The sequence below is a fragment of the Chrysemys picta genome, chromosome 4, assembly GCF_011386835.1.
Source record: "Chrysemys picta bellii isolate R12L10 chromosome 4, ASM1138683v2, whole genome shotgun sequence".
Taxonomy (NCBI): domain Eukaryota; kingdom Metazoa; phylum Chordata; order Testudines; family Emydidae; genus Chrysemys; species Chrysemys picta.
This window is the reverse complement of record NC_088794.1, coordinates 32,445,281-32,458,670: the sequence shown is the minus strand read 5'-3', so window position 1 is coordinate 32,458,670 and position 13,390 is coordinate 32,445,281. Positions and strand designations below refer to the sequence as shown.

At 39.6% G+C, this 13,390-nt stretch overlaps 1 protein-coding gene across 2 annotated transcripts in view; it reads left to right on the top strand.

Annotated features, from left to right (window-relative positions):
• LOC101951023 (choline kinase alpha) overlaps positions 1–10,905 on the top strand; it is a 36,684-nt gene extending 25,779 nt beyond the window's left edge. For both annotated transcript variants that reach the window (XM_065591985.1, XM_005307300.5), the window contains exons 4-12: positions 3,408–3,521; positions 4,129–4,262; positions 4,672–4,776; positions 5,145–5,203; positions 5,579–5,666; positions 7,231–7,339; positions 7,910–8,016; positions 8,569–8,650; positions 9,538–10,905. In XM_065591985.1, coding sequence (XP_065448057.1) covers positions 3,408–3,521; positions 4,129–4,262; positions 4,672–4,776; positions 5,145–5,203; positions 5,579–5,666; positions 7,231–7,339; positions 7,910–8,016; positions 8,569–8,650; positions 9,538–9,597 — 858 coding nt within the window. In that variant the 3' untranslated portion in view covers positions 9,598–10,905. The remainder of the gene's footprint in view (positions 1–3,407; positions 3,522–4,128; positions 4,263–4,671; positions 4,777–5,144; positions 5,204–5,578; positions 5,667–7,230; positions 7,340–7,909; positions 8,017–8,568; positions 8,651–9,537) is intronic.
• Positions 10,906–13,390: the final 2,485 nt, after the last annotated feature.

Here is a 13,390-nt window from a genome sequence, read left to right as displayed (position 1 = left end):
AGACTTAAGCAGCATCTGATGGGGCGGCTATGTAAGGCCTGTCAGCACTGGGAACCTCCATCGTACCAGCTCCTTAGACAATGTTAGAGTTTGAGAGCGCAGATTGTTCTTTGGCTGTCCCTTTTCAGGAACCTCTCTCATGAATCACTGCTGCTACAGCAGGTCCATCCCTGTCTGCTTTGGGGGCTATAGAGGAGATTCCTCATTTGGAAAAGGATTTTATTCCTGGTACTTCTTGATCTCCACCCTTAGACTTGAGGAGAGGAATGGCATATCCTCAATCTCCAGAGTCTCTGCTTCAAGACTTGCTGTCTGAACTTCATGGCCAAGTTGTTCATCTGGTATTGGACTGTCTGCACCTGACACTGGGTGCTGCAAGGCTAGATGAGAAGAGACTGCTCACAAGGGGTTGGTTTTCTACTACTAAGCAGAATTTCCCTACATGGAAAGGTTTTTTTCTATTTGGGCAGTGTCAAGACAAATTCAGCTCAGATTCAAGACTTTTTGGACTATTTGCTGTACAGTAACTCCTCACTTTAAGTTGTCCCGTTTAACATTGTTTCATTGGTACGTTGCTGATCAACTGGGGAACATGCTCATTTAAAATTGCGCAATGCTCCACTCTTGCGTTGTTTGGCTGCCTGCTTTCTCCACAGCTGGCAGCCTCCCTACACCTCCTTTCTCCCCCCTCCCCCCCCCCCCGCACCGCCTGCCGGCAGACCCCCATGGATCAGCGCCTTCCTCCTCCCCCCGCCCGCAGCAATCAGCTGGGTTGCAGCGCTTTGGGGTGCGGGGGGGGGAGAGCGAGGACTCGGCATGCAGGCTCCCTCTCCTGCCAGCAGCAATCAGCTGTCTTGCGGTGTTTAGAAGGGAGGGGGGAGGAGCAAGGACGCAGCATGGGAAATAAAGGGGGAGAAGGTGGGGGGGGAGGGAGAAGAGGCAGGTCAAGGATGAGGGCTTGGGGGAAGGGGGGAGTGGGCAGGCTGAGGGTTGAGCCCCCCCCCCACCCCAGATGCTTGCAGAGTAGGGGAAGCTGCCGCTGCTGCGCAATGTGCTTCTCCTAGTCTACAGCACCTTCAGCCTCCTTGCCTGCCTCATCTCCAGTGCCAGTGGGCTGTGCCTGTGTAGGGTAAGGCTGGGACACTTCCTAACTTCCCAACTATAGTAATGTACTGTATGTTTGTAAACACACAGCACATGCACACTACTTCCCCCAGCGTAGTATTAAATTGCTTGTTTAAAATGTGTATATAATGTCTTTTGTCTTGCAAAAAAAAAATTCCCTGGAACCTAACACCTCCCCACCCCCCATTTACGTTAATTCTTATGGGGAAATTGGATTCGCCTAGTATCATTTCACTTAAAGTTGCATTTTTCAGGAACATAACTACAACATTAGGTGAAGAGTTAGTGTATTTGAAATCTCTTGGCTCCCTGAAGGTTCGCTTAGCTGTGATCTTAGCTTTCCATTAGCGCACAGTCAACTTGTGGAACTCCTTACCTGAGGAGGTTGTGAAGGCTAGGACTATAACAGAGTTTAAAAGAGAACTGGATAAATTCATGGTGGTTAAGTCCATTAATGGCTATTAGCCAGGACAGGTAAGGAATGGTGTCCCTAGCCTCTGTCTGTCAGAGGATGGAGATGGATGGCAGGAGAGAGATCACTTGATCATTGCCTGTTAGGTTCACTCCCTCTGGGGCACCTGGCATTGGCCACTGTCGGTAGACAGGATACTGGGCTAGATGGACCTTTGGTCTGACCCCGTACGGCCTTTCTTATGTTATGTTCATTCTCCCATCCAAGGAAAGTTGATATTCTTAAGCCCTATAATAGTGAGGTTTCTGAAGGGTATTGTCCACCTTTTTCCACCAATGAAAGAAATGGTGCTGTTGTGGGACCTTAATACGGTGCTAGCAGCACTGAGCCTGCCATTTGAGCAGATAGCAACACAATCATAGGCTCTTCTCTCCCAGAAGATTGCCTTCCTGGTAGCTATAACATCTGCAAGAATTGCTAGTCTTGATGGCAGATCCTCCATGTGATCAGTGCAAGGACATGGTGGCTTTAGGGCCACACCCTAAGTTCTCCCCTTCTTCTCCCCCTAGTGATGTTTCACCTCAAGTTTACTTAATTTACTTAACCAAACCACATTCAAGGACAGAGGAGAAAAGTCTCCATATCTTAGATGGGAGGTGGTGCTTAGCCTTCTATTGAGAGGACAAAATTTTGTTCATCACCTTGGCTCTTCATATCACTTGGAGACTGGTCAGCCTTTCTTCTGTTCAGTAGTCTGAGTTTCCAAGTAGATAACTGCTTGTGTTACCACAGGCTATGGAGTGGCTCATATGACACTCCCACAGTCATTGTGGGCTCATTGGATGTTACTTGAGCGCTCATCCATTGTGTTTTTTAGCAGTGTCTCTACAGTGAAAATTTGCAGGACTACAACATGGTCTTCCATGCATACCTTTGTTAGACATTATGCTATAACCACGGCATTAAGGCCTGATGCAAACTTTGGGAAGGCAGTTTTGCAGTCTCTATTTAAATAAATTCCAAGCCCCACCTCCTATGAGTACTGCATGTGAGTCACCTGAGTGGAATACACATCTGCAAACACCCAAAGAAGACTGTTACCTGTATTGTAACTGTTCTTTGAGATATTGCAGATATGTATTCCATGACCTGTTCTCCTTGCCCTCTGTACTGGAATCTCCAGCCTGGGACTTTCATGCAAAGAAGCTGAGGGAGGCCGGGGTAGTGCTGCCCTTATATAGCCATGGGAGGGGCTTTAACAAGGGTATGTTCACTGCTCCCTACAAGTACTGCTAGACAAAGTTCTCTGGCTTCGCTTTGGTGCACTGGGTGTACTCATACCTGAGTGAAATATACATCTGCACCCACATCTCGAAGAAACATTACAATACACATGAGTGAGTCTTATTCTCAATATAATTACATTGTTCCTTAAATATTAACCATGTACACATTGTGCAATGATTGACCATTGATAAGTCATAAGCTTTCAGTAGAGACCTCATGCTATCCTTAATGGATAAATACCCATGAAAGTGGTATTCAGGGTGTGGTGAGTTCAAGTTTGACAGGAGTGGCTTGTAAAGAACAGTGAACACTTTGCCAATAGGCACCAATGGGCCTCTCATAATTTCACTCACTAAAATTTCCTCCTGAAGCTGTAATGCTGCATGGCTTTCATATTAAAACTTCTTGTATTGAGCAACCTTTTTTTCTTTAGTCACTTTAAAAAAAAAAAAAAACCTATATCCGCTAGTCTCAGAATTTATTTAAAAACTAATCCTAAACAAACTTTCACTTTGGGAGCTTTGCTCTTAAACATAATAAACTTAACTCGTGTGTAAACTTCTGTTACCTTAATTTTATGCAGGGTGCAGAAGCCATGGTACTGGAGAGTGTTATGTTTGCCATTCTTGCAGAGAGAAATCTTGGCCCGAAGCTGTATGGAATCTTTCCACAAGGCCGATTAGAGGAATTCATTCCAGTGAGTCACATTCATGATTAGTCAACAGGCTAGTAGCCGTAAGATGTTGTAATTGAACATGACCAGTGTGTCTTTAGACTGTATACAAAAGCAGAGACGTGGGAATGAAATATTTGGTACTTGTAATTGTTAGCCTTAATTTGTTGCTATAACTAGACTTCCTGACTCTAATTATAATCTCTCTGTGGGGAGGGAAGATGTCTCTCTAAAAATTTCTTTTCCAGCTGTAGTTTTATGTTGGGCCATAATAAATATGGAGTGAAACGAGCTTGAGAGCAGCCATTCCGTTAAGAATCAAAAGAATGGCACACAGACTTGTTTTTGTTCTCTTCAATGACCCCCTTAATGTATCCCCGGGACTCTTGTCCAAGGTTATAAGACTTCGGGTGGGACTTGACCCATTGACCTTATAGGACAGAAGATCAGAGGCTACCGAATGAATACTTAATAGATGGTCCAGCTAACTTAAACTTCTTCCCAAACATAATTGTGCTGAACCTTCATGAAACCATTTAAACTTTGATTGTTACTTCAAAGCTATTGAGTGATGATATTCATGTTTCTCTGTCCTTATCAGCTCTTTCAAGTGTGCTTTATTTTGTTACAGAGCAGAAAGTTAGACACTGAAGAACTAGGCTTACCAGATATATCTGCAGAAATAGCTGAGAAAATGGCCAGGTTTCATGGTATGAAAATGCCATTTAATAAAGAACCTAAATGGCTTTTTGGGACAATGGAAAAGTAAGTCTTCTCACCTTTTATTGTAAATTTTATAAAACGGGGGGGAGACAGCAGCCAATGACAATCTTAATGGGTAGAAGTCTTGCTGTTCTAGAGGGTCTCTTCTGTAAACTGGCAGGTATTTTGTAAGGATGGAGGCTTGCTGTCTCTACACAGCTTTACCTGGGGGTGTCAAGAAGATTTAACTTTTTTCCAGAAGTTTCAATTTGGTGCATCTTGATTTTGAAACCATATATATATATATATATATATATATATATATAATCTTAAAATTATATTATATATATATATAAACTAAAGGAAAAACCTAAAGGTCTCAACTATAGTAGAATTGGCATTCTAGCCTTGGAATATTAATTGTACTCAAACTTGGTACACTGTTTTACAATTAACTTTATTTTTTGGGTAGGTATCTAAACCAAGTATTGAGGATTAAATTTACCAGAGAATCCCGGATTAGAAAATTGAACAAAATCCTCAGTTACAATCTTCCCCAGGAAATGAAAAGCCTAAGGTAAGATTTTAGCTTCTTTGCCACTATTTTACATTAACTTATGAATTACCACTGACATTTACAGGTCAAACTGATATGGTTCCCACAGCCTCCACAACTGACCCTTGTTTGTAATGCTTACAAACAGATAGTGGTGCATCCAGTAATAGTGTGCTGAATTGGTTGTAGTAGAGCCCTACCTCTGAGTATCCTGATTTCTGTGCACTTAAATTCTCAGCCTACACACAGCATTAAAATGTAGTTTTTTGTCAGGAATGCTGTGAAACCTGGAGTTCATGCAACAAAAAACAAGTTTGACATTTAGCTGAGTCTGGAAACTTTTTTGTCATAATTAGCTCTTTATTGGCCCTTTGCTCTTGGTTTTTCAGATCTATGCTTGAAGCTACTTCATCACCAGTTGTCTTTTGCCACAATGACTGCCAAGAAGGTAGGATGGCACTACTTTGGCAACTAGGTTAATACTGTAGTGCTAAGAGCAGCCTTTGATTATTTCTTGCTTGATTTCTACTAATGCTGTTTTGGGCTATATATCTACTCAATCCTGTGAACTCTGACACCTTGGATTATGATGATGGGTTGAGTTGGGGGAAGGGTAGGGGTTTGACAAGCTTGTTACAAATTAAATATAGGTATCCCAATGCCTTCACGTGTTCCTTTCCTGTTTTGTCAAAAGGAACACCAGGATCCTTGACCAAAGCTTTTTGAAAACTTTTTTTATAATAGAAGTATTGTTTGAATTTTTATCCAAACAAATCCAGTGCTTCTGCTCACTACATCTTTGTGTTTTCTCAAAACTCTTCAGGTAACGTCTTGCTATTGGAAGGCAGAGAGGATTCTGAAAAACAAAAGCTAATGCTTATTGACTTTGAATACAGCAGCTATAATTACAGGTAAATTGTTCCAAACATAGCAAGATTTTCCTGTGTGGCATGGTTGGCACGTCTTTAAATAAACTACAGTAAAAGGAAATGCTAATAAGACTTTTCTAAATCTAATCTCTTCCAATGAGTTGTATTTCTCTGCATTACATTCTGTGGCCTGCCTTTAATTCACCAAAACTGCAAGTGCCAAAAGCTCTGAGCACAGGCCAAATTGGCAGGCTCGCAGGTGCCTAAATCAGTGTATCTGAAATCAAATTCATCTGCAGAAGTCTGAAAAGCCAGACTGCTGCAGTTCAGTTCACATAATATTTGGCTTGTGATAGCTTGCCTCCTAGACATGATTGGGTGTGTTTTCCATAAATGGAGCAGAAAAGTGAATAAAATCTCTTTAGAAAATGCAAGAGATCTCTCTATTAATCAGAAAGATGTGGTCATTAGTGTAACATCTAAGTAATGTGTCTGAAATCTTTACTGCATACCTTAAATTCTGCGAAAGAGATGACTTGTGAACACAAGCCATCTTTTATCTTAATCATTACTTCCACTGTCCTGGCTATTTTTACCAAAACCTTTTCCTAGCATTGTAGTTTGCTGCTTTCTTCTGAAATCAGTTCTTGCAGCAACCTTGTTCCATCATAGGAAGATGAACCATTTTGTTACTCTGTTCTGAGGCAACTTCAAAGAACTTTCTCACCTACAGCCACCTACTGTATTTAAGAAAAATGGTTGAGTTACTGGTGTTCTGAATGTATCCAAGTGCAGCACAAGCTTCCACTTCCTGTACATGAAAATCTGTGGAATTAACTAATTTAGCAATTTCTGTAAACATAAGGGCTCTTGCTACTTGATGCAACTGTAACTCCCCACATTGCTTTCCTTTCTCTCAATCCTTTTGTCTAATTCCTTTCCTCCTGACATATGTGCAAGGATTATCTATTGGTATGTTACAGGACTATTCAAAAATGCCCTCTTCATTCAGCATCTTTCAGATTTAGTCTTAGTAATACCATAGAGCATACTTTTCAACTTGGCAAAAGTGTACTACTCCATTAAACCTTATCACAACAAACTTAATTGAACTCAAAATGCCAGTGGAGTATTAGCCACTTCTATAGAAGTGGGTTTTTACAGTATTAATAAATGACTTGTGATCTAAATTACCTCCTGCATTCCATAAAAAATGTTGGCAGATAGTTCTCAATTCTTCAATCTATTGGACCCTTGGTTTTTGAGTTAAGGTCACAGATTCTAGTATTGCTAATGTACTCCACACGAACAGCAGTAGCAAGTTCTCCTGCATGGACAATAAGGACATTGGTTTTACTGCAAGCTTTAAGACAAAAGGCTAGTTGATGCATAGTGTGCTATTTGCTTTTTGTGTTTTCATCAATAAACTTGTTTTTACTGACAATTCTGATCTCCTATTTGTAGAACTTAAAGTACTTTATGCCAATGTTCTCATCATGCTTTATAAGATTAAAATTTCAGGACTGTATTGATTTAAACAAGAGCAAATATGTAAATCTTCTGGAAACTTGAAATCTGCCCTAACTATTGAACTGTTAATTTTCAGAGGATTTGACATTGCAAATCACTTCTGTGAATGGATGTATGACTACACTTATGAAAAATACCCATTCTTCAAAGCCAGTTTTTTGAAGTATCCCACAAAGATGCAACAGGTAGGTACATGAAAGTAGAGTTACACTCAAATGTCAGTGCCCGCAAATTCAAATCTGATCTGTCCTTCCTAATTACCAGTTTGATTGTTACTATACATCCTGTCCACCAAAATTCCTTTCACTGTGTCACTGGATGTAGTAGTCATTCTTTCATAAACTTAGTGTGATGTTAGTGTACAATGCTTTAAAAAATAAAAAGCCCTGATCAACTTCCATTGCTGCCAATAGCTTTTTCAGCTTTTCAGAACACTTACTATGGTCCCGCATGTACATACAAAGGTAGTCCTGATGTTCCACTGGTTTCAGTAACTGGGTTAAGACCAGAAGCAAAATGGTATCTGTAAAACTAATGGGATACAGTCTTTATATACTGAATTTCTAATCTGTTACTCAGTGGCATACTTTTGGTGCTCCGGTTTTGAAATGAACCAGAATGGTCAATACTCAAATTTTCAACCTTGGAAAAAGCTAAACTTCTTAGGGTCTTTATAAAGATTTAGCATGCTGATATTAACCATTCTTGTGTCTAAGACTTGTCTGATGTGTTCTCATGATCACTATTGTCTTTAGCTTCATTTTATCTCCAGTTACCTGACTGCATTCCAAAATGGATTTGAAAATCTAAGTAATGAAGACAAGTCCAAAACAGAAGAAGATATGTTGATGGAAGTCAATAGGTAACTATTTATATTTACTGTAGTGATAGTGCAGTGTTGGCATTCTGTGTACAGTCCACCTGCTTAACACTTGCATTTTGATGTCTTTATAGGATTCACATTCTTTCATCACTGAGAAATTTCTAGTTAGGATTTGCCTTAAATAGCTTTTCTAGGGTAAATGAGAACAAACCCCCTAATGGTTGTAAATGAGTCCTTGTTTCATGTCAAAACTGTTATGGCTCAATGCAAATAGGCTGTAGAAGTTGCTAATGGCATTGTACAAATAACTAACCTGTGCTATGAAAAACTACCTTAAGATAAAGGTACACTTTTCCAAGCTTCTTGGGGGGGTTAGTGAGTGGGATACTGATGTCATATCATGACTGCTTGGACCAAGAAGGAACTCTATTCTGGGATGCTCAGATATAATATATATGAGCTCCTCTAAAAGATAGCAAGTTATAATAATAAAATTGGCACTCTTGATTTTGACTGTAGGTGGGCTAGATAATGCAGTTAATGTGGGACACTAGAAGTCTTTCAGCAAGCATTTTGTTTTGTAATTTGCAGGTTTGCCCTGGCATCACACTTCTTCTGGGGCCTGTGGTCCATTATACAAGCGAAGATTTCATCCATAGAGTTTGGATACATGGTATGTTTTTTGAAAGAGTAAAATCTTAACCTTTCATTTAATTTAAAAGTAAACCTTAATGCACATTAAGAGTAATTTAGTAATCTTAGTCAGTGTTGCTTTCTTAAAAGAAATTTACCTGCCTCTCTTCTCTCCCCCCCCCCCCCCCCACATTTAGTTTTCTTCTGAGTATAATTGTCCATCCTCCTGTACAGTTACCATGCCTAAGTCAAATGATACTACAAGTGGTAATATAAATAACTGCTGCTAATACTCTGTCCAGTAGTGAACAGAAGTGGAATTATTTTTCGCCAGTGAGATGATTCTTTCACACTTCCAGACGTATTCTCCTGTAGTTGAAAGGGTTGCAGCATCTGCCTTCCACAGTACCTGACTAACACATGAACAGTGGATTTTAGTTTTAATACTAGTTTTGTTTTGGAGGAAAAACAAATCTTTCCATAGCTTTCTTCTCAAATTCTCTAGTAAGGCTTCCTCTCTGGGACTAAGAATGGTAAAGATATTACTGTTTAGTTACTTTACAGGGAGAAACTGCTGATAAAGGTTTAGTACACTTGAATAGTGCTATAGCATTGGCTATAAGCCCTGCTTTGTTGCTAGACAAACTTAACTGACATGAAACTAATAGCCAAGGGTTAGATAGGATGCAGAAATGCTACTAAACCTGAAATTAGACTTTAACGTGACACTTTAACTTGTTTAAAAAGTCTCTTCCTTTGTCCCCAAATACTCTTGAAGGTGAAGCGAGGAGGATAATATCGAAATATTTCTATCTATATTCATATTATATAGTCTCCCAAACTGCAGACAAGAATGAATGTACATCATGGCAGCACACAACTGTCACTGTTTCTCAGGAAATTGATTATTTACCTCATTTTATTTAGGACTATGCGCTGTCAAGATTTGATGCATACTTTGACCAGAAGAGGAAACTTAAAGTGTGAATGTTGGAAGAATGGACAATCTTACTGTACAAAGAAAGCAGCTGGACAGAACTTCCACTGTGCTTAGGCTACTGTATCTGTAATGAAGGTTTCAGTGGATTCCAGTTTTTTTGGAATGCAGATATACAATTTGTGAAGACTGTACAAAAATCACTTGGTTTATTTGTTTACAGTTTCATAAGAAATCTTTGGAATGAGATTGGGAGGCAAAAGTATAATACAGCAGTGCAATATCTTGAAATCCTTTTAATCTAAAGGGTATTTTATATTATGGGGAAGCTTACAGTTAAGTGTGGAATACCACATGCATCCAGAGCAAACAGTGTTACTGTTGGTACTTAATTTTTTGTTTTTAGGGGTTTTATTGACATACTGGTGAACGTTGTGCCGAGAACACTTGTAGTTGGTAATACATTGTAGACACTACTGGTCAATGGGAAGATCAATTGTCTGAGGACAACTGTTATACTGTGAAGCTGGCTGAAAGGCCTTACTGTGAGTTAATTGTATTAGCCTCATTGTGTCCCCTGAACATTGTTTCAAGAAAGCTGCTGCTACATACAGCAAAATGGTTAAAGGACACATTAAAGCAATTTGCTGTCAAGTGTTATCTAAATTATAGATGAATGTAGTTGTCGTCATGTACATGTCTTTGTAGAATGAAATACAGATGAATCTTAAACTGGAAATTATGAAGAGATTTGGGATGACTAATCTAGTCATTTCACATCTTTCACCAAGAACATGCTTTATTGGTCAGCCTGGCTATCTAGCAGTATTGCAATGTGCTGTATAAAACTCTGGCAGCACTGGAATGAGTGCCTTGAATTACTCTAGCAACCCTGATGACTGGATTGGCATTAACAATACCCCCCGCTGAAGCCAGCCCTTCTCCTTGAACAGAGGGGTGTTACCACATTACAGGTCTGTAAGGAAGGTGTGTTGGGGTGGAGGGAATGGGGGAAATCAGAAGATAATCCCCTTTCCCTCAGAGCGTGATGGGAGGGAGACACATTTTTGACCAGCTGAGGCATATTGGCTTCTAAGTTGCTTTTTTTACTTGTTAAACCTCTGACTTCAATCTTGTTCCAGCAATCCAGTAAAGTTGAGTGATGTGGGAAACAGTAACATGATGTTGAAACGTGTATATATCTGTGAAATCTACAGCATATGTGTAAATGTTCTCTGGAGAACTCTTTAGATTTTTGGGAACTTGTTTTACTTTGGCCATTGTTTTATTTGTTTTTGTGCTTTCTGCTAAGACATACTGTATTATATTACAATAAATTTTTTTTAAGTATTCCCTTATAGGCTTGTGTGGAAGATGGTGTATAAAACATTTGAGGGAGTGTGCAGTGTTTGCTATATAGCATGACTTGTTCAAATTGCCATTTCTGATTCTTTAGAGGGCCAGTTTGCAAATATTTTGAATGTATAACACCTTTAATCCAGTGGTTGTGGTTTTTGAAGCTGACATTACTCCTTAGAAATCGTATTCATATCTTAGCAATGAAGAATGAGTGCTGATAGCCAGTCCCAAATCATCTAAGATCACATTTCACCTTGAAGGCCTTACCTTGATACCAACCTGCCCGTGAAGGCAGACTGGCTTAAATTGTCTAGTGAATCAGTCCATTCTGTGGCATCCCTTCTATATACAAGCTGAACATGATGCTCCCAAACTTAATATAATATGTATCTGCAAACCTCAGTAGAAAATAGGTACCACTCAAGTTAGCTAGCTTAACTTTTTAACTAGTCACAAAAGTTAATCATAAAGGCAGCTAAAAAGCAAGGAATGAGAGGGGGAGATGTTACACAGTGGGGAAAACTAACATTTCTGCAGAAACATTACGTGAAACAAATTGAGGCATAAGCATTAAATTCTAAATGTAGCAGAATGATCAAGTAGTAACAAATCTAGGAACTTTGCTGAAGGGAAAAGCAAAGGTCCTTTTGGGAGAATGCAATTGTAATTTTTAACTTCAGATACTTACAGTACATGGTCCAAAGAATCAAACTCATTAAGAAATAGATTAAGGGCTCACTTTGACAGCACTACTGGGTTTGTAAGTAACATTTGCAGCATGGGACTCTTAATTAGAACATGGGATTGAGGCAGTTTGCCAGTCAGTGGAATACTGTTCTAATTGCTGTGCAATGCATGTTACACAGAGTCCCTGCCACACAGAGTCCCTGCCACACTTCATAGATGCCAACTAACCTTCAGAGATACAGCTATGCTATACCTACACTGCACCTGAAATGTGCTTTGCACAGGTACATCAGCGGCATCTATTAGGATTGCTTCGCACATCCACCTAAATGCAGAGTGAGACCTAAGAATTGCTAACTTTTCAGAGAGTGGGACAGTTAACTCCAGCATGTTAGTTGTTCACTGAATGCTACAGAATTCTCTGCCAAAAAATAGCTTCTAGGAGAGGAAATTCGCTCTTCTTATACAAGGTGTGTACCCCTTTCTAATGAATTTATATTGGAGGTACTCATGTAGGATTTTCAGATGTTTACTGTTCCCATTGAAGTCCATGCCCAGAAAGGAAAAACTCACTTTTTTTTTTTTTTTTTTTTTTTTTTTTTTGAACAGCTCTGGTTCACAGCAGTTAGGAGAACAAAGTCACTGAATGATTTAGAGAATCCTAGATCTAGAAATTACCAACATAAACAAGGAAATATTATATTAGCATTGGTGGAAACTCTAATGCAGACTTGCTGCTGGCATTCTTGATCACAGTTCATCTAGACTTGATGTGATCAGACTTAAACAAAACAAAGACCCTAGCAGCTACTCTTAGTGCTTGCACTGGTGGAGTTCACCAGAAATGTGGGTACAAGTGGGAGACTTCCTGAAAAGTGCCAGTGCAGAAGCAGTTGTAACTGCAGTGACCTGCATTTTCATAAAAACAGTTTTAGGGTGTTGACTGGTGCTTTTGTCACCTGAACTCTTGAGCTTTGTGTGAGGTTTTGAGTTTTGCATGAAAGGGTTACTGAATGTTATGTCTCCACTCCCCTTGGAATATGGTGTACTTAGGTAACATGCTTAGGATCATTTTACAGTTACAGGATGAAGTATACCTAAACCAGGTGTTTGTCTAATCTGTTCTTCAAAAGCGCCAATGATGGGGATTCCGCAACCTGCCCTGGAAGCCTATTCTAGTACTTAACTATCCTTATCGTTAGCTTTTCCTACCACCTAACTTAAATCTCCCTTGCTGCTGATTTGCTGCTTGTCCTCCTTTCAGTGGCCATGGAGAACAATTGGTTGCTGTTCTTTTTTATAACCACCCTTAATATAGTTGAAGACAATCGGGTCCTCATTCAGTCTTTTCTCGAGACTAAATATGTTAAGTTTTTTTTTAAACCTTTCCTCATAGGCCACATTTTCAAAACTTTCATTTTTGTTGCTCTCCTTTAGATGCCCTCCAATTTGTCCACATCTCTAAGAGTATTTTAAATTTGTTTTAAAAGTACATCAGCTTATTTAATGGTCCTTGGAGACAGATGTTCTGTTTCTATGGAGCATGTACCACAAAAGAAACCTCTTCCCTATGTAACCCTATTAATAATGTGCTAACTCTGATTAAAAGGTGCTAGGGATAGGAATTGGGGGATATTTAAATTAATCAGTGCCCACATAACCCTTGGCCACTCTGCTCAAAGCACCAAGTTGTGTTAATTGCAACAGTGGGCATGAGGTCACTAAATAGCCATTTATTGGAAATCATTTACAGCACTTTAGCCAGCCCACTCCCCTAGCACTGAAGATGTTAAGAGA